Consider the following 24,447-nt stretch of genomic DNA (forward strand, 5'->3'; position numbering starts at 1 on the left):
GAAATTAGGAAGAACTTTTTCGCTGAGAGGGTTATGAAGCATCGGCACAGGCTGCCCAGGGAGGTGGTGGAGTCACCAGCTGTGGAGATATTCAGAAGATGCTGAGGGATATGGTTTAGTTTAGTGATGGGCTTGGCAGTGAGGTGACTGGGTTGACTCAACGTTAAAGGTCCTTTCCAACTGTAATGATTCTACTATTCTATAGCACAGGCCTAATTTTGTGCATTTTGAAATAAATGAACAGTTACAGGATTTCTTTACAACTGTTATGTAAATCTAGAGCACTGCATGAAAAAACAATCAGAGAAAAGTCTGGCCCTAGCACAACCTGCCATAAAAAACCACAGAGCTCATAACTGTCAGACAAAACAAGGCTGCAGAGAGCAAGCTGTCCTCAATCTCATTGCTACCAGACAGAGCAGCTCACAAGAAGGAATACTCAGCTAAACTATGAGAAAAATAACCTCGATGAATTCCAGCCTTTCAAGAGAGCCTCAACTGCAGATGCAAAGGTGCTGTTCCACACTGGAACTCTCAAAAGATGGAACTCCTGTAGTATTAACCTTGTTTTTCCTGTGTGTAAATTCCTCAGAGAATAGAGCTTTAAATACCAGTCAAGTGAAAGCAAGATGGTAGACCATCCGCAGTCAAATTCAGAACCAAGTTGCATTTATAGCTTATGAATCATCTCTTAGGATAAGAAAATCTAAACAGCAACCTATTCACATATGTAATACTTTGTTAAGATACTTCAGATTCATTGAAGACATCAAAACCAAATATGTATCTTCAATGAATATGAGAAATCAAATATCTTTTTGCAGAACATTTAAAATAAGAATCTTCTAAGAATCCAGCTTAATCTTTGTAGAAATGAGCACAGACTCCCATAAAAATGTGAGAATCAAATGTACAAGGGAGCAGATGGACAGTATAGATATGGTGTGACTGACATTTAACTCTACTGTCAAGTATGTTATACTGCTATTTAACCTCTAACTCACAAGCAGATTTATTTATATGGCTATGAAATACATATTGTCAGACTAACATACATTTAACACTTAAGTGTGCACCCATATGTACGTAAGTACTTACTTAATTACTATATATAACGTATTTCATGTGCAAAGAACAAACTCCTATGTCCTGAGTTAAGGATAATCACATTATAACAACTGGCAGAGCAACTTCAGTAGCTTAAAAGAACAGTCAAGTTGTCTTAACTCACCAGGTTGGGGCTCAAAATCTTTCAAGTTCACTTCATACTCATCTTCATTGAGATACTGGTGTCGGCCCATCATTACAATTGCAAATTTAAACTACAGGAAGAAAAAAGCATTAACATAAACCCTTCAAGTCTCATTCATAGTCTAACTCAGCTGGTTTCTAAGTAGTATTTGTCAGGGGTTGATAAAGGCCTATACTGTTTAAAATCATCATCAACCACATGGACAATGGGATAAAACAAATGCTCAGGAAAATCGTGAATGTGACCTGGTGTCGGGTCCACCACCAGGCCCTTCAGGGAAAAATGGATGGCAACTGCAGCAGGTCCAGCAATGGTCCAGTAAGACAGCTGAGGGGGCTGGAGCCCCAAGTATACAAGAAGCTAAGGGAAATGGGGTTTAGCCCAGAAAAGCAAAGGCTAATAGATCTTCCATTGACTAATGGATGTTACATGGAAGCAGATTCTTCTCAAAGAAGAATCCAGCAAAAGGACAAGAGGTAACCATCAGAAGATGTGAAATGAAAAATTCTGATTACATACAAGAAGAAAAATTCTCTAAAATACAGCGTCCAGAATTCCCAGTCTTGAGAGTCTCAAATTGCTCCCAGTTTTACCTAGGTGCAAATCGACTTAAGTTTAAGCTAGTCCTGTTATAAGCAGGGACCTGAAATAGGTGGTCTCCAGAGGTCCTGCATCACCTAAACATTTCTAAGTTACTTTAAGGTACCTCTCTTGATGCAGGACAGAAATACTATTCCTACAAGTCTTACCTAATTACTCTCAGAAAAAAAACTTCTTTAAGTCAAGCCACTGTCCTATTGATCAAAATCTACACTTATCCCAAATCCGTAGTAATCCACTTTATTAAAATGATCTCACTTAAGAGTCCACAATTAGCAATAAACCTCTGCCAACTTGCCATTACCTTTTCAAATTCTTTTTCTTGTATGTCCAGCATTGTCTGAATTCGCTTCATAACCTCTCTGAAGTGTTCACCCTAAGAATTGCAACAAGATTTTAAATGTCAAAAGAATGTAGGGGAAAAAGGGATGCTGTTATTATTTTCTGCTTCGAGCTTCATTGAAATACATTGCCTTAATCTCTCAGTTATTTACAAAATTACACAACTGTCAGCATCATCTGCTACAATGTGGAGAAAACATAACACTTGCTATAAATTCAGCAATTTTATGTCTTATTGATTCATCATTATGCAAGTCATCCCATAAATTGATCAAACGCTGCTAGTGATAATGTGCAAGTCAGAGTGAAGTTAAGAAACAAAGCTAGGAAATGAGCTGCAAAAAAGGAACATGGAAAAAGCATTTCATATGTCCTTTATAAGTTTATTACTTTTTAAAACTTCTACACTTTTGATGATCCCCTTCAATTGCTAACTTTTTGCAGTATGTTTCTGCATGATTTGTGTGAACTGCTCAACAAAGTGATGGATGCAATCAACTGAAAGATCAGACATCCACTGTCACAGACAGGGAAATGCAGTGCAAATGGTTTCCACCAGAAATCACCACACGGGTTTTACTCTACATTGATCAAAACTGTGGAAATACAGTAAATTTCTATGGGATGCAGATGAGAACATAATTCTCACGACAAAACTCTTTCTAAAAGTAGGTAATTTTCATACAAACTAACATATATGAATTGGAAAAAGTTGAAAAGCACATTTCTAACTGCCCCTAGAAACACAGTTTGATATTAAAGGAATCAGTGTGATATTCAGATGGAGCAGCACCACATAAAAACTCAAGAAGTTAAATTAGCTTGCAAAATTAACTTTCCCTCTTGTATTAGCTTGCAGCCCTAGAAGATAAGCACATCAAAATACAAAAGTTATGAAATGCAAGTTGTCTTGTAAAATGTTGAAGCAAGTAAGCTCCTTTTTCACAGTCAGCTGTCTCAGTATTAAGCTAAGCAACCATGGCCTAGACACTTTTGCCAGCAACTTTGCATCACAACTGCTAAAGTAGTATTAGAAATATGATCTAGGTCGGTTGGGGGAGTTCTGCAGGGGTTGGGGGAGGGGACAGTAGGGATTTGAGGGCATTTCAAAACCCTGGCTGATGTCAAATGCCTACTACTTAGATATTGCACAGTCTCACTGAAACACTGAACAATCTGTACAGAGAAAAGAGAGCTGAGATGGTAAACGATTTAACTACAAGAAGGCATACATGGGGTAAAACCTTTTGTACAGGAACAATGTTGTCCATAAACACTTTTTATACTAAGCAATTTCTTTGACACTGCTTCAAGAAAACATCAATATAACCCCACAGGGAGAAAGGAGGAAGCATACTATACCTGGTGTATCCTCAGCAAGAATGGAATTCCAAATGTCCCAAAAACCTCTTTGTGGAAATGTGCCACTGTGATTAGCATCTCGCTTTCTTTATCTATATCTACCTGGTCCAGAGGAATTTCCTAGATCCAGACAGAAAAATATGACTGCAATCAGCTAAAATTTCCCCCCAAAAAAGTAACCCAAAGCGTAACTGATGTCCTGTTACTGATTTAAAACAAGTCTGTTTAAAAACAATTAAAAGAACCATGCTTGATGGAGGCTTTTTGACAGGCTCAGCCATGGCATGACCACATTTCAGCTTTCCCTACTCAGTAAATACTCTCCTGGCTTCTCCACATGGCTTTTTTGATCTGAAATCTTCTGTCAGCTGTAATATTAACTGACAGCAATATTAAAGTCCTCTTGTCTCTTCATTACAGATTACATTGGAAACTTTTAAAATCTCTGATCTTTGAAGTGAGTTCACAGATTTGAATGAAAAAAAAAAATCACATGGTAATTATAAAAATTTGGCTCAAGAAGATCAAACTTAACAGAAAAGGAAACAAAATCTTCTGGAATACTTAAGTTTAGAGCATGAAAGTGAGTTCTAAGCATAAACATTTCTATTATGAGTCAGTCCTCAAAGCTTGGAATTATTGCTAAGGCAGCAAATGTCCTATGAACAAGTTCTTGTCCAGACTTCATGTATTGTTATAATAAATACACAAAGTTACAGAATGAAATCATTAATAGGAAGTAGATGAACAAAGAAAACATTTTGGGAGTATTATCTTTAAAAACAGAACCATAAAATCATAGAATGGTAGGGTTGGAAGGGACCTTGAGAGATCATCTAGTCCAACCCCCCTGCAGAAGCAGGGTCACCTAGATCAAGTCGCATAGGAACATGTCCAGGCGAGTCTTGAAGACCTCCAAGGAAGGAGCCTCCACAACCCCTCTGGGCAGCCTGGGCCAGGGCTCCCTCACCCTCACGGTGAAATAGGTTTTTTTATGTTTAAGTGGAACTTTTTGTGTTCCAGCTTCATCCCATTACCCCTTGTCCTGTTGCTAGCTACTACAGAAAAAAAGAGACGTCCCAATGTAATCTAACTTGCTGCAAGTATCACAGGATTTGAAAATCAGATTCCAGAAACAAAGAATTGCCACTTGAGAGAGTTTCTTCTCTCAATATCAAGTTTTAAAGATACTTCAAAGCAAGCAATATTTACCTCTATTCGAAACGTTCGACTTGTTGCAGGTGACAAACACTCTAACAGCTCATCTTCCTGATGGACACCGATTATTTTGTAACTTACAATTTCTAGCAGCCTTAAAAATAAACAAAGAGGAAAGGTGTTAAAAAAAAGAATTCTAAATGTTTTGAAAGCAATGAAACATTTTCTCTTCAACCCTCAAGATTAATGTAGTCAGGAGGTAAATACATGCTGCTACTATTATTTGTCAAACTTCAAATTCAGGCTTTAGTAAAAATTAAGCTGTAAAGTTACAAGAGGTTCAATCACTTCTGGCTCATGACAAAAAAAAGCCAGCGTGTGCAATTACAAGACAAAGGTTTTTTAATTGGTATTATTCTTTTTAACTCTCTTTAAATGACCTAATTTTCAATTCCTGAGAGATGGAAGAGCATGAAAGGCTTGAATTGGAACTAATTATTAATTTGAGAGCTAACAAACACAACTGATGAAACTGACTCAACTCAAGGATATAATTTTATTAAATACAAAATAAACCATGATATTAAATTTATATTCCCATTTAATGAGAATTCTCTTAATGTGAATCTGGAAGCTTTTTATGTTTAGCATACTATCAGACTTCATTTGATAATAGTGGTTTTCACAGTGTTTTAAATTCTGTGGGTACTTCTCTGTGTAAAATCCACATGGTCACATAAAAACCAAACCAAAATGTTTCAGTTTTTACCTTAATTTCCCTGAACCTTTTTCAGAGAGTTCTACAACTTTTTTACATTCTTCTAAGAGGTCCCGCACACACCCATGCTTATCTGGATATACTGTTATTTCCTAGGGAATATGAAACAGAAAAATCATTAGAAAACATGAAAATATAAACAACTGTATTAAAAACAAGGGATGCACTGGATTTTTCATGGAAAGTTCATCTTGTGTGAATCTTTCCCAGCAGTTGTGTGTAACAATCAACCTTACTCACCTCTTCTCTAAACTGGTTATTTAGCCATATGCATTTAAAACTTCTTCTGTTTTCAAAATCAGTTATTTTCATTTTGAGCTTAAGGAAGAAAAGAAAAAACACTTTAGGCACACTTTGTATAGGGCAGAATTGGGGTATTTTAATCGGCACTGATAAAACCAGAAGACTCTTACCTGTTGATAGTAAAGTTTTTTCGGTTGCCTAGGCTTGAAGAACTGCAGAAGATCTCTTAAAGTACCTTCATAATTATGTCTAAGAGGATTACCAGGGCCATCCCTATAACTATAGAAGGAAAAACAAAATCGTAAACATCCCTTTACAATACATCAATGCTCAGTAAACTGAAGCACCAAGTACATTTTTATTCCTGGCTTCCAATCTCACATTAATTGCTAGCACAGCCTAAGCAGCATTATATTCAGTGCTTCAGTGCTTTTAAATACAGGTGAGTATATGGGAACAGGAATACCATTCGCTGGGTGTGCAGGCTCGCTTGGATGTTTACAAGCTCACCTTTAATGCCGCAGGGTGGCAGATCTACATTCCTCTGGAACTACTAGTATGGCAGCACATGCTTTAGATTGTGAAAGGTTAATTTGTGGAGCTATATGACACTGCAAATTCCAGAGTGATCACAGCACTGTGAACTACAAAGAGCTACTAAAATTACCCCAGTCTCATTGATGATGAAGAGAGATGCCTACAGGTTAATAAAGAGCAATCTACATTTACATGAATACAAAAAGAAGGTGTAATTTTGGTGTGTGCATTATTCCTGTAGCATACACATATAACTATTAATTTGCTGTTTTCTGGTATAGCTTTACAGATTTATATCCAGTTTTACACAACTGTGTCTGAGAACACCACTTTATTCAGAAATATCCCTTTTTGCAGCTGTGAACTTGTTAGATAATCATCTACACAAAACCTAATTTGGGGGAGGGAGGAGGATGAAAATCAGTGAAGTAACTCCTGCACTTAAACCTGTGAAATCAGCAAAAAACCTGCACTTGTTTCTGCTCTCCTCCATTCTAATAATATGCATTAGATAAATAATTGATCCCAAACAGTAAAGCTTTGAAGTAATTAACGATTTTAGAAATTTAAACAATGATCCTTTAAAATGCATCCTTTTTCAATGACACTAGAACTGTGAAGCATGCAAATATTTGAGGCTCTAGAGCTAGCCACTGCAATACTGCAAACTATCTATGCTACTCGCTTTGCTCACCCAAGTGTCAACACACTACTGGTAAAGAATCAGTTAACAACATGGGAAAAGCTACAAACTTCCACCTTGCTATAGTTGAGTTTTACAACAGTTTATATACAGAACACTAAGGAAATTCATCTTACCCTTGGGACTTGAAAAACTGTAATAGCATTGGATCTGTGTTAAGTCTTTGAGCAACTGTCTTTGCAACCTGCAAGTAAAATTTTTTGTGAGTTCAGAATTATTTCAGACAGTTATGACATTGCTCTACCATCACACAGTGATTCATCACATGTCAAGAACATTATGCTACTGAAACTGAGACAGTCTCACTGTCTACTTCCCCACAGCAAAATAAACTCGTATTTTTAGCTTGTGAACAGTTGACACAGAATAAGATATACTAGGAAAAAAAGTGAGGAATCAATCTGTTTTATTACAATAAGTCACTGTCACAAAAAGGCCACAAAACTCCACAATAGTTCTACTACTTTGGAATTTGTTTATTTGTTGTTGTGGTTTGCTTGTTTTTTTATTACAGTATTACTGGCGAAATAAGCACAACTTGCTCTTTGAAAATTCCCACTGTTCTTTAATTCACTCCAAGGAAGTTAGTTTGCTGTGCAATATCATCAGTATATTTCACATCGCTGCCTCACACAGAAAAAAATAAGGCTTCTCAGTCTATTTTTCTCAAACTAAAAAAAACCCCTCAAACCTGAAAAAGCCCCAAATCTATGAAGAACTTACACTGCAAGTGAAAATGGAATAAGAGAAAAGGAGTTGCTGAAAAGCCAGTGATGAGAGCAGGATAGCAAAAATGATCTGACTTCCCCTGCATATGCAGGTGCTCAAAGCTCCTGCCTTTGGTCATGGAAAAGTAATAGAACAAGAGGAAATTGCCTGAAGTTGTGCCAGGGTAGGTTCAGCTTGTATATTAGGAGGAATTTCTTTCCTGATAGGGCTGTCAAACATTGGAACAACTGCCCAGGGAGGTGCTGGAGCCACTGTCCCTGGACACATTTAAGAGACAGGTGGATGTTGTACTTAGGGAAATGGTCTAGTGTTTGATTGGGCTGGGACAAAGGCTGGACTTGATGATCTCTTCCAACTGAGACAATTCTATGATTCTAGGAACCACTGGAGAACTGCAGGGGACCAAATCTACTCAGGCTATTAATAGATCACATCAACTTTTGTTTAAAGTTTCATTGTCCAGTTTTCCTCTTCCCAACATCCCCATCACCCTTTATGAACACAACAGGTCTGATCTGTTAGTGCCATTAAACAGCACTGTGTTATAAAAGGAATATAGTTTGGCCTACAAAATCATTGGTGATATTACAAGTAGAAAATAGGTATCACTACACTTCCAAGGCATTTTCCTTGTATCAGCTAAGTTAGTTGAGGAAGTTTTATATAAGGAAACACAATTTTGTTAGAATATGATTTTCCTGACAGAACAGAACCACTTATCAAGAACGAATCCTATTGTCAAATAACTCATTACTAATAAAACTGGTGAGTTTTAAGAGTATTTTCTTCTCACAAGCATTAGTAGCTTCGATTTTTCATTACCACAATGCAAAAAGTATACAAGAAAAAAATCTACTCTTTTCTAAAAGCATTTGTAATGTGTTTGTGAACTAGTACAAAAGTTACTTTCAGAACAAGGAAACAAAAGCAAAGAAACAAAGAGGACGCATACCTGAAAGTAATTCATTCTATTGGATAAAGTAACAACAAAGCCTGGGTCATTGGGGATGGTTTTATCACAGAAAATTACATCCACACGATGATAGAGGTCTCGGAAGTATTCTTTAGCGGTTGGTAGCTCACTGTTATCATTTTCTGGGTCATCCCTACAAGAGCAAACAAACGATAATACTATTACATATCACATTGTTACACATACGAGCAGTTAGGGCTTTTAAAAACATGTTTAACAGTAATTCAACAAGAGTTGAGAGAGATATAGAAATAAAGTTTAGAAACCTTTTTAAAGAGTCACCATTTGTACACAGTAGAACTAATACAGTCAGTAGTGACCCACACCCCTGAGCGTTTCTGTGTGGCATGAGGGCAATGGCACTCACAGGCTGTGCTCTCTCCTTTGGCAGTCTGGCAGCACTCCAAATCTATTGTGGCACAGTGGCACTCCAGCAGTAGTTGTCCCTCCCTCCCACCCCGGCACATTACTGCGGGCATTAACACTGCCACAGCTTTCCATATACTCCTGCATCAATTGCTTTGCACAAAGGCCAGATGTACAACAGCACTCCTTGAAACACAGAAGCAAAACAGTGGGCACAGATGTTGGTTTGGGTCACTACTGACTGGTACCCCTATCTTCTCAGCAGAGAAATAGCATCAGGGTACAAGCTGTGCACTTACCCAGATGTCAGCAGCCAGCCAAAGGTGCATAACACCAACTGGGTCAACAGGGAATGCGAGTTCCAAGGCATGACATGAGAAATACATTCATCTCACATAATCTGGGGTAAGAGTGCTGAAGATAGACTAGCTGGCTTCCACCCACTGTCAGCCCATGGAGAGAAACAGAGCAACACAGTTGGGTGTGACCATCAGGAGTGAGAGTATAGAAATGCTGATTTATAGCCCTGACAAGCTTATGAAAGATCCCCTCAATGGATACAAGATGCAGGAGTTCTCCTTTTTCTTTGGAGAAAACTCCAGCTGAAGCACCAGCACACCTATGAGTCACATATGCTCAGGCAAATTGGGAGCATCTCATCACTGTAGACCAATGAGGAACTTACTGTGAGCATGAGTAAAGGAAAAAAAGGGAAAGCAGTTTAGTTCAGGGCTAGGCTGAAAGGAGCTCCAAGCCAAGAGCCTTATACAGGGGTAATAGTACTGAGCCTGAGAGCTGAAATGCTGGTGGGCTCTTCAGTTTTTAAATTACAGCAGCTCCAAGTAAAAACCTGCAGAACTCAAGACAAATTGTACAACCATATTCTTTGGTAATAATAAGACCTATTATAGACTATTAGTTTTCCAAAGAAGGATGGAACCTTTTCCTTAAATAATGTGGCACATGATAAAATACTACCAATGTCTTCTCGTTTCTCCTTTGAATAACAAATAACTGCTGAGAACGTGCCTACTGCTGGAAAATTATACTTTGCTCGTTAAAAATGCTAAGTTAAAGTTGTGTTTTCCAAGTGAACCAGGTGACTTAATTGCAATGACAAGCTGACCCCTTAAAATACATACTTCTGAAACACTATGATGTCGCCATCCATGAGTTCATCAAGAGCTTTATCAAGTGACACATCATAGTCTTGAATCCTTTCTGTTAAATTGGGTTTAACTTCCTGCAATAAAGAACAAAAGTTGAACTGTTAATCAGAGAACAAACAAAAGCCCCAAAATAATAGTGAAGAAATAATCAGCTAAAGTAGTTTGTATTTTCTTTCAAATGAAACAAATGGATAGATATATATATGCAAGTTAAATGTAATCTTAACTAAGGTCCAGAGAAATCTAATTGGTATCGATCAAGCTGGCTGTTCATTTTTACCTTTGGAACCTCACTCAAATTTTCTTAATTTTCAGAAGTATTTTATCCTTCAGCATTATTTTGTTACATTCCAAAATTCAGATTAACTTTCTAGTGACGCAGCTTCCAGGAAGCTTGAGAAACAGTGACTTTGCTCACTTATTTAAAACGCAGAACTTTTGTACAGCAATTCAACTGTCTTTAAAGAAACCCCAAAAGACAAAGCCATATAAAAAATACATATATTATAAAATATTTACATGCATGTTACATATTTATACTTGTAGGTTGATTTCTTGGGATAAAAGCATCTGTCTAAAACTGGAATCAAACTGCAGCCCTGACCTGCATGGAGTAGGAGTACTTGACAGTTCTGCTTTTTAGGATAGAATTGTTCATGTTCCCCTGGAACCACCAGAAAATCTTAATTAAAAAAATGATTCCTTGTTCTTACTATAGTGAGGACTTTGACTTGGTAAGATCTGCATCTGCAGCACTCAATAAATACAGCGGTTATAACAATTTACTATTTCTGTATTTGGGCAGAAACAAGTTAGCAGACTAAGTATTTTGTTTGCTGACTTTTAATTTAGGGAAAGAAGTAGAAGATGCAGAGTTTTCTAAACTCTGCTAAGAGGGGCACTGAAAATATGATGGCCAATAATGTTATAGCAGCACTAGCTCCTCTAACACTGTGACTCAGAGGATAGGCACAGCAAAAGCTGCTCATGATGGACTTCACAAGGATTTTGTTTGTTGTTAAAGCCTCACACTTCTAGTAGTTTAATTTTAAATCTGTTTTGAAGTTAACTGCTCTCTTGCAGCACTGTAGACTTCAAAGCAACACGTTATAGAGAATGCTTGGCAATTACTATTGTCATAAACAACCTTTTTTAACCAATAAAGTTTCTTTTTCTTCAGTTAGAGCATGTTAAAGACAAATATGTTACAAAAAGTCTATCAATTCAAACCTCATAGAGGATAAGGTTAGTTTCTTGTGGAAATCCTGCTCTCTCACACATAACTGGAAGCAAGTCACCTAGTGGAAAAGAAAAGGAATGTGAAATGCCTTGCACTTTAACTGCTAGTGAGACTTCTTGCAAAAAGGAGCAAATCTATTTTTCTACCCTAAATAAACAGTTTATAAGTGCCTAAGAACAAAAGCCTTCTAGGTAAAGTTTCCCTTATTAACATTCAACCCAGTGGCAGACTTTCGAGTTTTTTCTCCCATTTCATCTGAACAACAGCAACAAAAACATGCACAAGGCCATCTGAGATCAGAGAAGAAATAACACTGTTCCTTCCCCAGTGAAAAATGTTAATCTCCTTAGAAGAAAAAATTAAGATAGCTAAAATAAAAAAAATAGCCAGCACATAAAAGTCATCAAAATGAGAAATTCAATACTATTTTTACTGAGTGGACATTTGTGGAAAACAAGGCTCATGCTCAATTCAGTTGCTCTGAGGCTAGTACAGTGGAAGGTTGTAGAAGAATTATTTTAAAAGCTACTGCAGAAGTAAGTTCCAACAAAAAAAAAAAAAACCTGCTGACACTACAACAAAACATCTTGAGATGTAAGTCAAAAACCAAACTGGAAAGCAATATCAAATCACGGAACTTTACATTAAGTTTGAAACAGCTGTTTATGTTCATCTGCACCTGGTGAATCCAGCAAAGCTGTAACAGAAACTTAACTGACAGCCAACAGTGTGTTAAGGCAACACTCTCAGCCTTCACTGATACAACGTGGAAAAGAAAACTCTCAAGTGTTAGGAAAAATCAAGAGTTTCTTCTGTGACTTAGCCTTGATTTCAGTGATAAAACTAATATTAAAAGAAAAATAAACTAAATAATAATAATAATAATAAAACAATTTAATCAATGAAACTGAATTGTAACACTCACGTATTTTACAGGATATAGGTGTGTAGATATGTCCACAATAATTCAAACTCCGAGTCTTCGGATCATACATCTTCAGAAACAACATTACATCATCTACACATGAAGGAACAAGACCTAATGTTAACTGAGGCTATGTACAAAGATGTGTTGCTGATTTATTAATTTTGATAATGCTCTTAAAATAAATGCTGAGCTTTTATTAATAAGTGCACACACACACATGTAACATGTCCCAAATATGAAGAGAAATGAGAGAAAAATTGCATGAGAAAAATTAATTTAGGCACTGTAGATTGATGGGTACATCAATGTCATTATTGAAAAAAGCAGCATACAGGGTTCTTGGAGATATCCCCAAAATGTAGTCTCTTTAGCATATATGCTTACGATCTTTATCAAACTTGGGTAATGTTGCTCCAGTAGCAGCCATCTCTGGATCTACTGTTTCCAAAAATATTGTCCATGGATTTTCATTGTCACTGAGCTCAATCATCTATGTAGAAAGATGTAGAAGAAGACAAAAAGTCTCTAAAGAACATAATATAATGTGATATCTGCATGTTTATCAGTTACAAGGACTTCACGACATTCTATGAGGGGGAGATTTTTTGGTTTTAGTTGCATTAATGACAGAAAGGTTATGAAGCTTAATAAAAGAAACAATGATAGATATAAAGCCACCAAAAAGTTATAATGAAGCACAAGTTATAGGTTTTATTTAAGATGGACTTTTTGATTTCAAAAGTATACCTAAGGCTATCTTTATTATGGCAAGAAAATCGCTTCAGTTTAGAAGCAACAAAACAGTGAAACCAACAATTGTTTTCTGTGGTACTTAGACACAATGTTTTGCATTGTAAGCAACAAATTTCATTAAATACAGATTTTCCCTCCCCCCCTCAAGTAATGAGGACTCAAAAAAAAAAAAAAAATCTGTTTGAAATCTAACATAAAAATCACAACTGTGCCTTTTTTTCATGTAAGAAAAATCACACACCACACTCCCTCCTCCTATCCAAATCAATCCACTAAATCTCAAGGCTTCTCACAAAATCACAAAATCTTAAGGGTTGGAAGAGACCTTGAAAGATCATCTAGGTCAACACCCCTGCCAGAGTAGGACCACCTAGAGTAGGTCACATAGGAACTCATTCAGATGGGTTTTGAATGTCTCCAGAGAAGACATTCAGAGAAGATATCTCTGCAACCCATCTGGGCAGCCTGTTTCAGTGCTCCCTCACCTGAATAGTGAAGAAATTGTTCCTTATATTTCTTTGGAAACTCTTATGTTCCAACTTATACCCATTCTTAAGTACCAAACTTTATCAGATACATTACCGAATAATGTTGTCCCAAACTTACAAATTCTTAAAAGAGAGCAACAAGTCACTGGTGATGTACAGAAATATGTCCTCTATCAATGAATATTTACCGTTTTATTGCCATCTGCTTCATTATCTAACATTGCAGGTCTTTTTGTTCCATTACTTCTAGCTTGCATTGGCCATAATCTGATTTGATCCTGGGGAAATCCCTAAAACAAATAACAATTGTGACATGAATCAAACAAGCAAAAGGTTATGATGCTTTGATTAAACACAAACACACCTATTTTAAAAGGTCTAAATTATGACTGCTGCCAATACCTGGAGAAGATAAAGACTCTGAAGCAACCACAATGTAATAAAGGGAAAATACATACAGATATTCAGCTACAGAAAACTTACCATCGTTTGAGAGAGATTCTGAACAAATTCTGTAAGTGTGGAGTTTTTTAATACTTTGAAAACAGTGTATTTCACTTTTTCTTCATCATACATATCATTGCCTTGGTGACCACAGAACTGATCCTCTGCCACTATCTGAAAAATTGCATTTAAAGGTTACTATTCATGTTAATTCAGCTGCCCAACATAGTATCTTCTCATGGTGCTTTAGTAGGCAACATCACCACCTCTGTGGAGAACAGTACACTGTAACACTATTCTTGTTCTCCTGAAGAAAGTTTGCAAATACACAGACTACAATGAAATTGTAAAACTGTGACTGTTAGTCAAATCAGTTTAAATAATTAAAACACATGAATTATTATGAATCCTGAACAATTAAAAACCAGTTGCACTTAGATCTTCATCTTGGAAACATGTGCTCTAACAATCTTGGCACATTAAAAAAAAAGCTACATAATTATTTTACTGGAATGCAAGAAGACTGGTCTAAAAGTGTTTCCTGTATCTCCCACAGCTCCTGTGCATTCTTTGTTAATGGAAAGACAGACAATGCAACTCTGACAGTCTCTCCACTGAAAACAGTTCCAGCGTAAATGCAGTGTAGAACAAGCTCAACGGCCCCGATATCTCTACTTATGAACATCAGAAAGGAGATGCAAGGAAACATGGAGGCAAATGGAAAATGGGTTCTATTTTCTTGTGCCAGATGGGCTCTGGAAAGAGCCATAAACAGGGTTCCTTAAGGCAATTCATAACAATCTAGTCCATCTGGCTTTTCCAAAAAGATAATTGCAAATATAAGCACTCTCTCCTTCTGCTTCTACTTGATGAGCTCAGTTTGGCAGTAGTCCAGGCTTGCAGCCTATAGCTACATACATTCTAATTTTACAAAATAATTCCTGAAGGAGATAAAAGTGTGGTAGCAGGGCAGCCATTTAAAATAACCTGGTCCTTTTCACCTGAACTTACTATTTTTACTTGCAAACATGTAATTTATAGAGAAAATAGAAACATCTATAACATACAGAACTGTTTCATTAGGAGCCATTGCATATGTAAATATACTTACAAGCACTAAAATCAGTTACACTCGTAACACTACTTCCAAATACAATTTTTTTTCAAAAATGAAAATCAAGGTTTGTCTTGGGTGGCTCAAGACTGTGAATTTTAATGGTAAGGTAGCTTCAACTTGATGTGTTTCCAAAGCTGACCTGCACTTGCATGTAGAGGTGAGCTTCCTGCCTCTCCTTCCTCTTCTGAGCTTCTATCCTTTTCTCTTCTTGTAGCCTTTCTACTAGTTGTTGTGGAATATCATGGTCCGTGACAGGCTGCAAAACTTCGCCTACAAAGCAGATTTTGTGGTGTCATTTCAAGATTTATATCGAACAGGGTTTTCCTCACATACACTTGACTTATCATAGAATGGCAGGGGTTGGAAGGGACCTTTAGAGATCATCTAGTCCAACCCCCGTGCTAAAAATGAGTCCATTTAGATCAGGTCGCATAGGAACATGTCCAGGTGCATCTTGAAGACCTCCAAGGCATGAGACTCCACAACCCCTCTGGACAGTCTGTTCCACTGCTCCGTCACCCTCAAAGTAAAATAGTTTTTTCTTATGTTTAAGTGGAAATTTTTGTGTTCCAGCTTCATCCCATTACCCCTTGTCCTGTTGCAAGGTACTATAGAAAACATGGATGTCCCAACCTCCTGACACTCCCCCTTAAATATTTGTAAATGTTAGTAAGATCTCCCCCCTCAGTCTCCTCTCCTACAGACTAAACAGCCCCAGTACCCAGCTTTTTTTAGCTTTTAATTAAAAACATGGCTTGATATCATCATGTTTTGGCAAAAGCAACATTTTCTATCCCAAGCCAAAATGCACTACTTCCATGAAATATGTATCATCGACTTCTGAATTAAATATTCATTTCAGGATTAAAAAAAATACCACCACTCAATTTTCTTAGTGTACAGACATCTACATATTTATTATCAACTGGATTTAGTTTCCTTCACTGAAGTTAGTTCACTAATTATTCCATCCTATAAAACAATCAAGGCTGAAGCAGAGAAACAGCCTTGCCTTACTGTGCTAAGACCATACTAAATTAGCACATACTTTCCAAAAGTAAGAGAAATGATGGTAGATGCCACAGAATCTCTAAGTTCCAGATGTAATTAATGAAGCTCCTTTGTAAAGGAAAACTGTTAACAAATCAAAAGTCAAATATAGCCCCAAATCCCTGTCTGTAAATCTAATCTGGAACACACACAGAGCATACATACTTAATTTTGATTCCCTGATGTAAACCAACATGTACGCGTTCGTACAGTGCCGTACGGATAAGTCATCGTCGTGACCTCCATAGTTGTGTTCAATCGCTTCTTCCTTTGTACATCTTGATACAACATCATCATCAAATTTACACCACTAGGGAGAAAATTTTATATAAATATAATTTAACACACAAAAAAAAAAATCATGTACTCGAATGGTAAATGAATCCTATTTCTGGCACGTCTTTCAGCTCTTTGAAGTGACTAAAATTGCTCTTCAAACAGCATGAGTTTAAAAAAAAAACTGGTTCAGTATAATTTGTGTTACCTGTTATTTGCACTCAGCATAAGGAAGGCCATAAATATCAAACTTTACTGAACTATTTGAACATTTTACACTGAATATATCAAAAGCCCAGTAATTATTCAAAGAACTTTTTATTACAGCTGCTATTCGAGCATGTAACATTTCTATGAATCAGAAAATTGACTTTATTTGTTGCAAAACAAAAAGCACCAATGCACAAGACAGCTGGTAATTATTTGTACATCTAAAGTAATTTACAGCAAATTCACAATTGAAAAAAGTGAAGCAAATTCAGAATGAAGCAGAAATAGCAACAAATTTTCAGCAAAATCTGACTTCTACTGTGAGTATTCATGAACAGACAAAACCAGTCACCTTGAGGGAAGAGGCACCTGACCTATAAATGTCTGATCCAATCAAAGCACCTAGATCTTTAACAGTGGGACATGGAAAGATACTGAGTCACAGAAATATTTGAAATCTTCATATTTGTTTCAGCATGAAAGCTTCAGAAAAATGCTGGGAAAAAATTTGATTGCAGTAGAACTTCAGCTCATACACAGACACAACTGAAAGGATTCCCTTAGCTAAGTCTTTTGCCAAAAGTGAACAGCAAAGATGAAGCTGTTCATCTTAAGAAGGCAAGTGATTCTTTAATGCTTCCAAATGCAGGCTCCTCCTTGAGGAGCAAAAACTAGACAGGAGGCTGCTGGTTACTTACAAAGTTTCCTTGACACTTTAGAATAGGCACCAAGTGAAAGAGTACCAAGGTAAGAGCTACTTGGAGTTAAACCTCTGTGTGACGAAGTGTGCCAGCACACTCTTCTGTTAGGCAACAAAAATTCTAAAGATTTACCCATTATGAAAACCACAAGTATGTACAAAACCAAATATGTTTAGGTGCTTTTCAATACTCACTTTGCCATCCCCCTTTGGATTTAAGTAAACAACATAATGTCCGCCGTGGTTATCTCCACTGTGTACTAGAACTGCATGAAGAATGTAATTCGCAGGATCTTTAGGATCTGTCTTTTGCAAAAATTCATCTAGTGGCAACTGCTCAGGAAACTCAAACCTAGTTTTGAAAAGAATTAAGATAGTTGTGTTTGTAGGTAGACACACTCATGCTATTATGCAGGACATCGGTAATTACTCCTAAAGCAAGTTACAAAAAAGGAACAAGCTGCTGTTATAAAGTCATTTCTATCAAGGATATACTGAATACAGTGGCAAATGTTACACTGTTTTAATATGGAATAAAACTACTCTTCATAAGCACCTCTAAAAAAGTATGCCCTTGGTAACCAGGGTAAGAGCACTTTAACTGAAATTATACTGGTTTGGATTCACTGTGTCGAAGGAAAAGCTCATTTTCTGTACTCATTTTCCAGTAGTCAAATACAGCTTTTCTACCACTGGACTGGAATATTGTTTTGAAAAGTCCTTCAGCTGCTGTAGTCTCACCTTGGTGAGACTGAAATCGTTGCAATATAGATTTAGCTTAGAACAAACAACTTATCTCTGGGAAACTGTCAGCCTCCACTTACAATGAGTGGGCATAGAAATAGATGGAGGAAAAGCAGAGGACTACATAGTCGTACTCACTCTTGTGGCTGCCTATCAGAATGTACTAGCTTTCCACACATGGCCCATAAAGAATGGCCCATAACGCACTAAAAGGTGCATTCACTTGTTTCATACTCAGACTGACAACTACAAATTACTATTTAGGTATTCAATTTCTCATTCTGAACCTTAATGTTCAGTCAGTGCACCTTTTAGGGTCCTCTGCCATCTCTGACCGTTTATAACTTCCCCTTGTAGTTGGAATCAAAAATAACATTTTTTATAAAACACATTCATGGGTCTACAACAAAAGAACCCCCCAAAACTTACCTGTCGTTTATCTTGATATTTTGGTCAGTCTGAGGATCATACATAAACCTCATGAGCTGTAGATGTAATACTGGTGGCAATGTTAGGAACTTGACACCTTTCTCCGCCTCCTAGATATTTTTAAGGAGACAGAGGGTTGAAATGACAAGATTTTTAGCAACTCAAAATATTCGTTTGCTGCAGACACCCCTCCTATGGACTCCTTATTTCACAGGCTTGACAACACAATGTGCACAAAAGAACAGCTGAGAATTTAGGTGGAAGTTAAATACCTTAATGCTGCTTCAACCTTCCCTTGAGCTACTCCAATAACATTGAAAAAAACTCAGTTCATTTACATTTAGATCATTCATACACACCAGTGAACATCTCACTAAGTTACTTGTATAAAAAAAAAAAAAGATAATACAGAGGCAAAACCTCTTTTTTGATCAATTAAGAATTTCATGTTCAGTGTATCCTGACAACATATATTTAGCTACTATGCTGTACCTTCCCAGGAAGGGCTCAAGAATATGTACCTGGTCTAGTAAAGCTGCAGCAGTAAGCTTTCCTAAAAGACAAGTTTTAATAAAGGATTTCAGCTTTCTACAGTGGGTGCAGCAAACTGCAACTGAAAAGCTGAGAAACATGTGCACACATATAAATGTTTACAATTCCACAGGTTCATCTGGCATTCTTGTAGATGATACAAAACTGACCTCTAAAGTTACTTTTAGAGTTGTCACCTTTTTACTAGACACATAGAAGAACAGATAACTCTTAGAGGAAGAACTTCTCAGTCTTGAGATCAGTCGAGAAATTAACCACTCTACTTAACAACATATAGGGAATTGTTTTAAAATCAAAGCTCCTCTTTAAGAAAATTAAGAGCAATTAAGAAGAGCTACATAAAAGCTTGTCTAAGGAGAAAAATCAACAAAATCAGTTGAAACAACCTAGAATGAGTTTTGCAACATTTTCTGGCCACCATAGCTTTATTAAGTTACTTTACCAAGAGTAGAGTAATAAATTTTAAAACTAAGTTAAAAAAAGAAAAATACCTGCAAACCATGTTCTCCTGCATCATACTTGTTATCACCATCCAGCTGTTCCACTGCTACATAGTCAATGAAGGACTCAAAAACTAAATGAGAAAAAAAGATTGGGGAATTGTAGGGAAGGAGGAAGAAAAATGTAAGTTTATTCTAGCTTGGAGGCTTAACAGTGTATTAATCAAACAACACATTAAGACATGAGAGTTTGTGTTTGGATATTTCTGCCTTTATCTTTTAAAAAGTTTTATATCATATAACATCAAGAAATGCATCAAATTGTCAGGGCTTACATAAGAATATCAACATATTTTAAAGTCACATAGTTACAACTGTCTGCTAAATCTATTTTCACTTTGCAACTGTTAACTATCAGGCTAGATGATCCTGTTTGTTGGACTCAAATGTCTTTTATCATGTCTTATATACTATGTACTTGTTAAGTAACAATAAGAGACAACTGTTATGCTGCTACCATTAGCTTGTTCATTCTATTTGCTTATTAATATTGTGAAGCCTGAATAAGAACCTATTTCCTCCAAGTTCATATGTAAATTATAACCTACTGTGACAACACTACTGTTATCATCATGACCACAGTATGTACTTTTACGACACTAGGAAAACTGCTAAGGTTTATGAAGAGATTAATCAGCGAGAGAATCAGGGTGGAAGACCAGAGAAGGAAAAAAAAAAAAAAAGGTAATGCAAGCAAAAACATTTTCTGCAGAAAATGTTTTCAATGAGCTGTCTTAAAGCAAGGATATTTCAATATGCTGAGCACTTTCAGAGTGCTTGGAAATCAACACGCTCTAAAGATGTCCAACATGTGGAAATATTTGATTGATGCACATCACAAAATGTATCACTTACTATTTTTCTTTCCCTTTATACTTAGCTGGATGTCATAATAATCTTCTATTCGTTCAGATCGATAGTCTACGTGTTTGCATTGGATGTAAGACTGTAAACAAAAAGCAAAACCCAGAGAATTTCAATGTATACAAGTAATGAAGTGAATTTCAATTATTTTTCTAAAAGAAAATATTAAGTACATACCACCATCTTCCCTCTGAACAATTTAGGAATAGTGCCTTCTACACACGTGCCTTTCATTTTATTTTCCACATTATCAAGCAGCTGAAAGAAAAAGAAGGTTTTACATAGGATAACTCTGCAAGTTTTGAATTTATTCATCACACACTGATGACCACATCGCTGATTTAGCTCTAAGACACCGTCATAAAATGAAATGCTAAATCAATTTGTACTGGTACCTCCTTGATACTTTTTTTAATCCTCCTCTTCCTCCTAAAAACTGCACTGAGGATACATTCTGCAAACTAAAAGGAATGTATCTGGAGTAGTATGAAACATCTCACAAATGTAATGATACATTTGCATCTTCAGAACTGCATTTCTCTCCATGGCTATAAAAGGCCCACTAGCATATGTTCCATGTATTTTCAGCCTTCCCTATCCTTCACAAATTCCTCACACATTAAAGCCCACCATCAGTACTATTCTGAAAAAAGGAGAAATGAACCAAGAAACCTGATTTAAGTTGAACAGTGCCAGTATTACTAAGACTGGTGGTAAATTATATTATATATACACAATATATCAGGAGACAACATTATCCACCACAGAGCAGTAAGAAATAGCAAAAACATACCACTCGACATAATTCCTGGACATCATGTTGCATGAAGCTGTCTAAAGTTTCCCACCTTTGTAAGGGAAATTAATGCAAAATTACTATATTATGAAATAAACAGCTCAGACATTTTTGTTATTTCTTTGCAGATCAATAATCTAATACACAGCAAGATGTACAGACTCTGAGTATTTGCTGATACACAGGGTTTTTTGAGTTCTATAGCATTTACAAGTGGCAGTGAACTTTTGGGACATTTTACCAGCCATTCATTGCCCACTTGCCTTCCCTCTCTGTGGACCTGGGGACAAGTACCAGAAAGACAATCAGAGTCAGCTCAAGAGGCCAGGACCAGGCTGCTGCTAGCAGAGGAATTCTTCCAGTCTATAACCTAAATCTCAAGTTCACATCAAAAAACTCTTAAGAAAAGGCCTGGGAGCAATTCTATGCTGTCAGAATAGTTTCCACAGCGTGCTTCTAGCTGCCTCTCTTCTGAGGGCCCTTCAGGTGCAGTCAAGTAGCATTCAGGGATTATTTCAGCACATGAAAGGAAGTAAATGGATTTATAGGAATTACTGGCTCCTTTGTGCTCATCTAAACAGTTAACCCCAAATGCACAGTAACTCCAAGGATGCAAGGAAGCATCCAGGTTCCTGAACTGTTGACATGCAAACCTGCTCCTGTGAAAGAAGGGGTGAGAAAAAAGTCTGTAAATGCCTCACAGCCACTGTGGCATACTACAGCAACAGTAGTGTGTCCTTCAGCACTACTGTCTTCAATGAAAAAGAAGCCCAAAATTCTTAGCATAAAATACTTTCTCCTATGAACACTAACTACAACTCAAGAATATTTTTTAGGTTTTAAGTCTCTGAGAACTCCTTTTGCAACAGTTATCACTCTTAACCACATAAAATAAACTGTTTACTGTAGGCTCTAACTAAACTGTGGAAGTTCAACCCTGTCTCTTGAAGCCACAAGCACAGGGATTTATCAGGAACAACATTAACTTAATCTTTCTCTCAAACTCTCTTCTCAGTGACTCCCCACAGCTGTCACAGGACATCGTACTACTACATAAAGTGTGACAAAACAACTGTGTGAGAGTCCACACTTACACAAGTTTAAAGTGACCTGTTGGATAATTAAGAATGGAAAATAACCTCCTGCAAAGGCATCATGTTCTACTGAAAGAAGTCAAACTTAGCAACTCATAATTCCCAGTAAAAAGTGATGTTCTACACAGCACACAGGTAGGTCTCACAAGGTCAGGAACATCTGATTTAATGGGGTGGGGGAGGCAGGACCAAATCGTCAAACATATTCAAAAATTCCTTTCCTAGAATGGAGGCAGGAATTAACACTTTTTTAAAACCTTGCTCTCAGATACAAAATTAAACATCTGCAACACCCTTAGGAAAGGTTCCCTCATGCTATGAAGATGACACAGCTGGGATCTTAACTCAAGATGAAATGTTTATGATATTCGCAAGTCCTTCCAGTGTAACGGGACAGCAAGAGCACTGATAAACTAAAAAGACAGTGTGCTACTAGGCCGTGGGTATGACCAGATAAACAAACACCATTAAGGTCACTGACTTAATTTTAACATTTCCACAAATGACTAAAAGGAAAAGTTACGAAGATGCAAAGTTAGAATCTTATCGGTACAGAGCACTACTACAAGCTTTAGCAGAAGATGTGGGAAGGACACTAGGCCACCTGTATGAAAAAGACAATATAAATTTCCTAACCTGTTTTTAAATAAGGAAATATAGACAATCATTTCAGCTGGAAGAGAACTTTTAAGATCAGAGTCCAGCATTTGCCCTAGCACTACATGTCAGTGTTAATAATAAAAGACTAACCTACAAATACAGTGCAACAAAGTGGTGAGAAATACAATCTTTTAGAACATTTTTTGACAAAATCCTACCAAGAATTATAAGTCCCGTTCTGGTCCTAACTTGTGCTCAACTGAAACATCAAGTTAGAACAATAAAAAAATCCAAAGCCAAACAAACAGAAACACTCAAACATAACAAAATCCCCACCCTCAATACAGCTCCATTGTATAATTCTCTGTCTTGATAGTCTAGATTTAAAATTACACCCTGTAACACCACTTCACAATTATCATCAGATGGGGAAAATATACCAGACAGTGAACTGGATATTGGACAAAAATTAACAAAAAGCAGGGCTTCTTATAGATGTTTTAGGGAGGAAAAGTAGGTGCTAGAATGAAAAAAATGAAAATAATTACTTCATGTGTGGGCTCCAGCATCTCTACTTCATGCAATAGATATTCCTCTTAGGCTTTAATCACTAAACATTAAATGCCACACAGTATTAAATGCCTTCAAATTGTTCAAAAGGCAAAAACACGTGTACCTTTGATACATCATAACAAAGTGTACAAGTCATCAATGCACAAATAACAATGTGGAAATGCAAATTTCTGCTATTTCTCTGAATTTAAAACATATTTCAATTTTTTAAAAGACATTAACAATACCAGAACTCCAATTTTTGAACAACATATTTTGTCTTGAACTTTACTTCAGTCAGTAGAGCACGCTACTACAAGCGGCAGACAATCTTCAGGTAACAGGTAAATCGTAGCCCTGCTACTGACAGCTGTGTTTGACTGTGTACTGCTCCCCTCCTCCACAGAAAAAAAAAAATATCTCATTTTTGGATCAGTTGTCTTCAGTACTGACTATAAATAAAAACCCTATTCAAGTAAACTTCTAAAGAAAAGTTGGCAATTAACATAAAGCCACATTAACACTTCTCTGTATCTCTCTAAAAATAGCCCGACTTAAATAAAACCTTTTTAAGGAAAAGCTTTATGAAGCCTGTAACAATCCAATAAAACTCAAAATTTATGAAACTTACCCAAAGGATTTTGTTAACTTTTTCGTTCCAACTGGTTTGTCACTATGTTGCAGCTCATAAAACACTCTTTGCAATGCTAAAGGAACACTTTTGGATGAATCATCTCCTTCTGTGGGCATCATGTACACAGCCTGAAAAAGCATTTAGTTCAATTAGTATCCAAGGAAAAGTTTATTGCTCATATTGTTTCATGCATTCTTTCTCCTTCAGCTACTTTCTTCATATAACTCCATTTAATCACCACTCCAAAAGAATCTGTAAAAAAAA

General features: G+C 36.7%; 1 protein-coding gene across 7 annotated transcripts in view; it reads right to left on the reverse strand.

Annotated features, from left to right (window-relative positions):
- The window catches only part of USP7 (ubiquitin specific peptidase 7), a 76,981-nt gene that overhangs the window by 5,567 nt on the left and 46,967 nt on the right, over positions 1 to 24,447 (reverse strand). For all 7 annotated transcript variants that reach the window (XR_009818366.1, XR_009818365.1, XM_061991798.1 and 4 more), the window contains 24 exons: positions 24,181 to 24,311; positions 21,301 to 21,355; positions 20,685 to 20,765; positions 20,499 to 20,589; positions 19,635 to 19,717; positions 18,592 to 18,701; positions 17,614 to 17,770; positions 16,398 to 16,542; positions 15,322 to 15,452; positions 14,105 to 14,239; positions 13,810 to 13,911; positions 12,765 to 12,870; positions 12,378 to 12,470; positions 11,443 to 11,510; positions 10,186 to 10,286; positions 8,657 to 8,810; positions 7,092 to 7,159; positions 5,906 to 6,014; positions 5,733 to 5,810; positions 5,484 to 5,584; positions 4,769 to 4,868; positions 3,557 to 3,676; positions 2,157 to 2,228; positions 1,232 to 1,322 (listed from right to left, as the gene is read on the reverse strand). Coding sequence is in view for 5 of the 7 variants with exons in the window: in XM_061991798.1 (XP_061847782.1) it covers positions 1,232 to 1,322; positions 2,157 to 2,228; positions 3,557 to 3,676; positions 4,769 to 4,868; positions 5,484 to 5,584; positions 5,733 to 5,810; positions 5,906 to 6,014; positions 7,092 to 7,159; positions 8,657 to 8,810; positions 10,186 to 10,286; positions 11,443 to 11,510; positions 12,378 to 12,470; positions 12,765 to 12,870; positions 13,810 to 13,911; positions 14,105 to 14,239; positions 15,322 to 15,452; positions 16,398 to 16,542; positions 17,614 to 17,770; positions 18,592 to 18,701; positions 19,635 to 19,717; positions 20,499 to 20,589; positions 20,685 to 20,765; positions 21,301 to 21,355; positions 24,181 to 24,311 (2,482 nt within the window). In the remaining 2 variants the exon portion in view is untranslated. The remainder of the gene's footprint in view (positions 1 to 1,231; positions 1,323 to 2,156; positions 2,229 to 3,556; positions 3,677 to 4,768; positions 4,869 to 5,483; positions 5,585 to 5,732; positions 5,811 to 5,905; positions 6,015 to 7,091; positions 7,160 to 8,656; positions 8,811 to 10,185; positions 10,287 to 11,442; positions 11,511 to 12,377; positions 12,471 to 12,764; positions 12,871 to 13,809; positions 13,912 to 14,104; positions 14,240 to 15,321; positions 15,453 to 16,397; positions 16,543 to 17,613; positions 17,771 to 18,591; positions 18,702 to 19,634; positions 19,718 to 20,498; positions 20,590 to 20,684; positions 20,766 to 21,300; positions 21,356 to 24,180; positions 24,312 to 24,447) is intronic.

This window comes from Colius striatus, chromosome 3, assembly GCF_028858725.1.
Source record: "Colius striatus isolate bColStr4 chromosome 3, bColStr4.1.hap1, whole genome shotgun sequence".
NCBI lineage: Eukaryota > Metazoa > Chordata > Aves > Coliiformes > Coliidae > Colius > Colius striatus.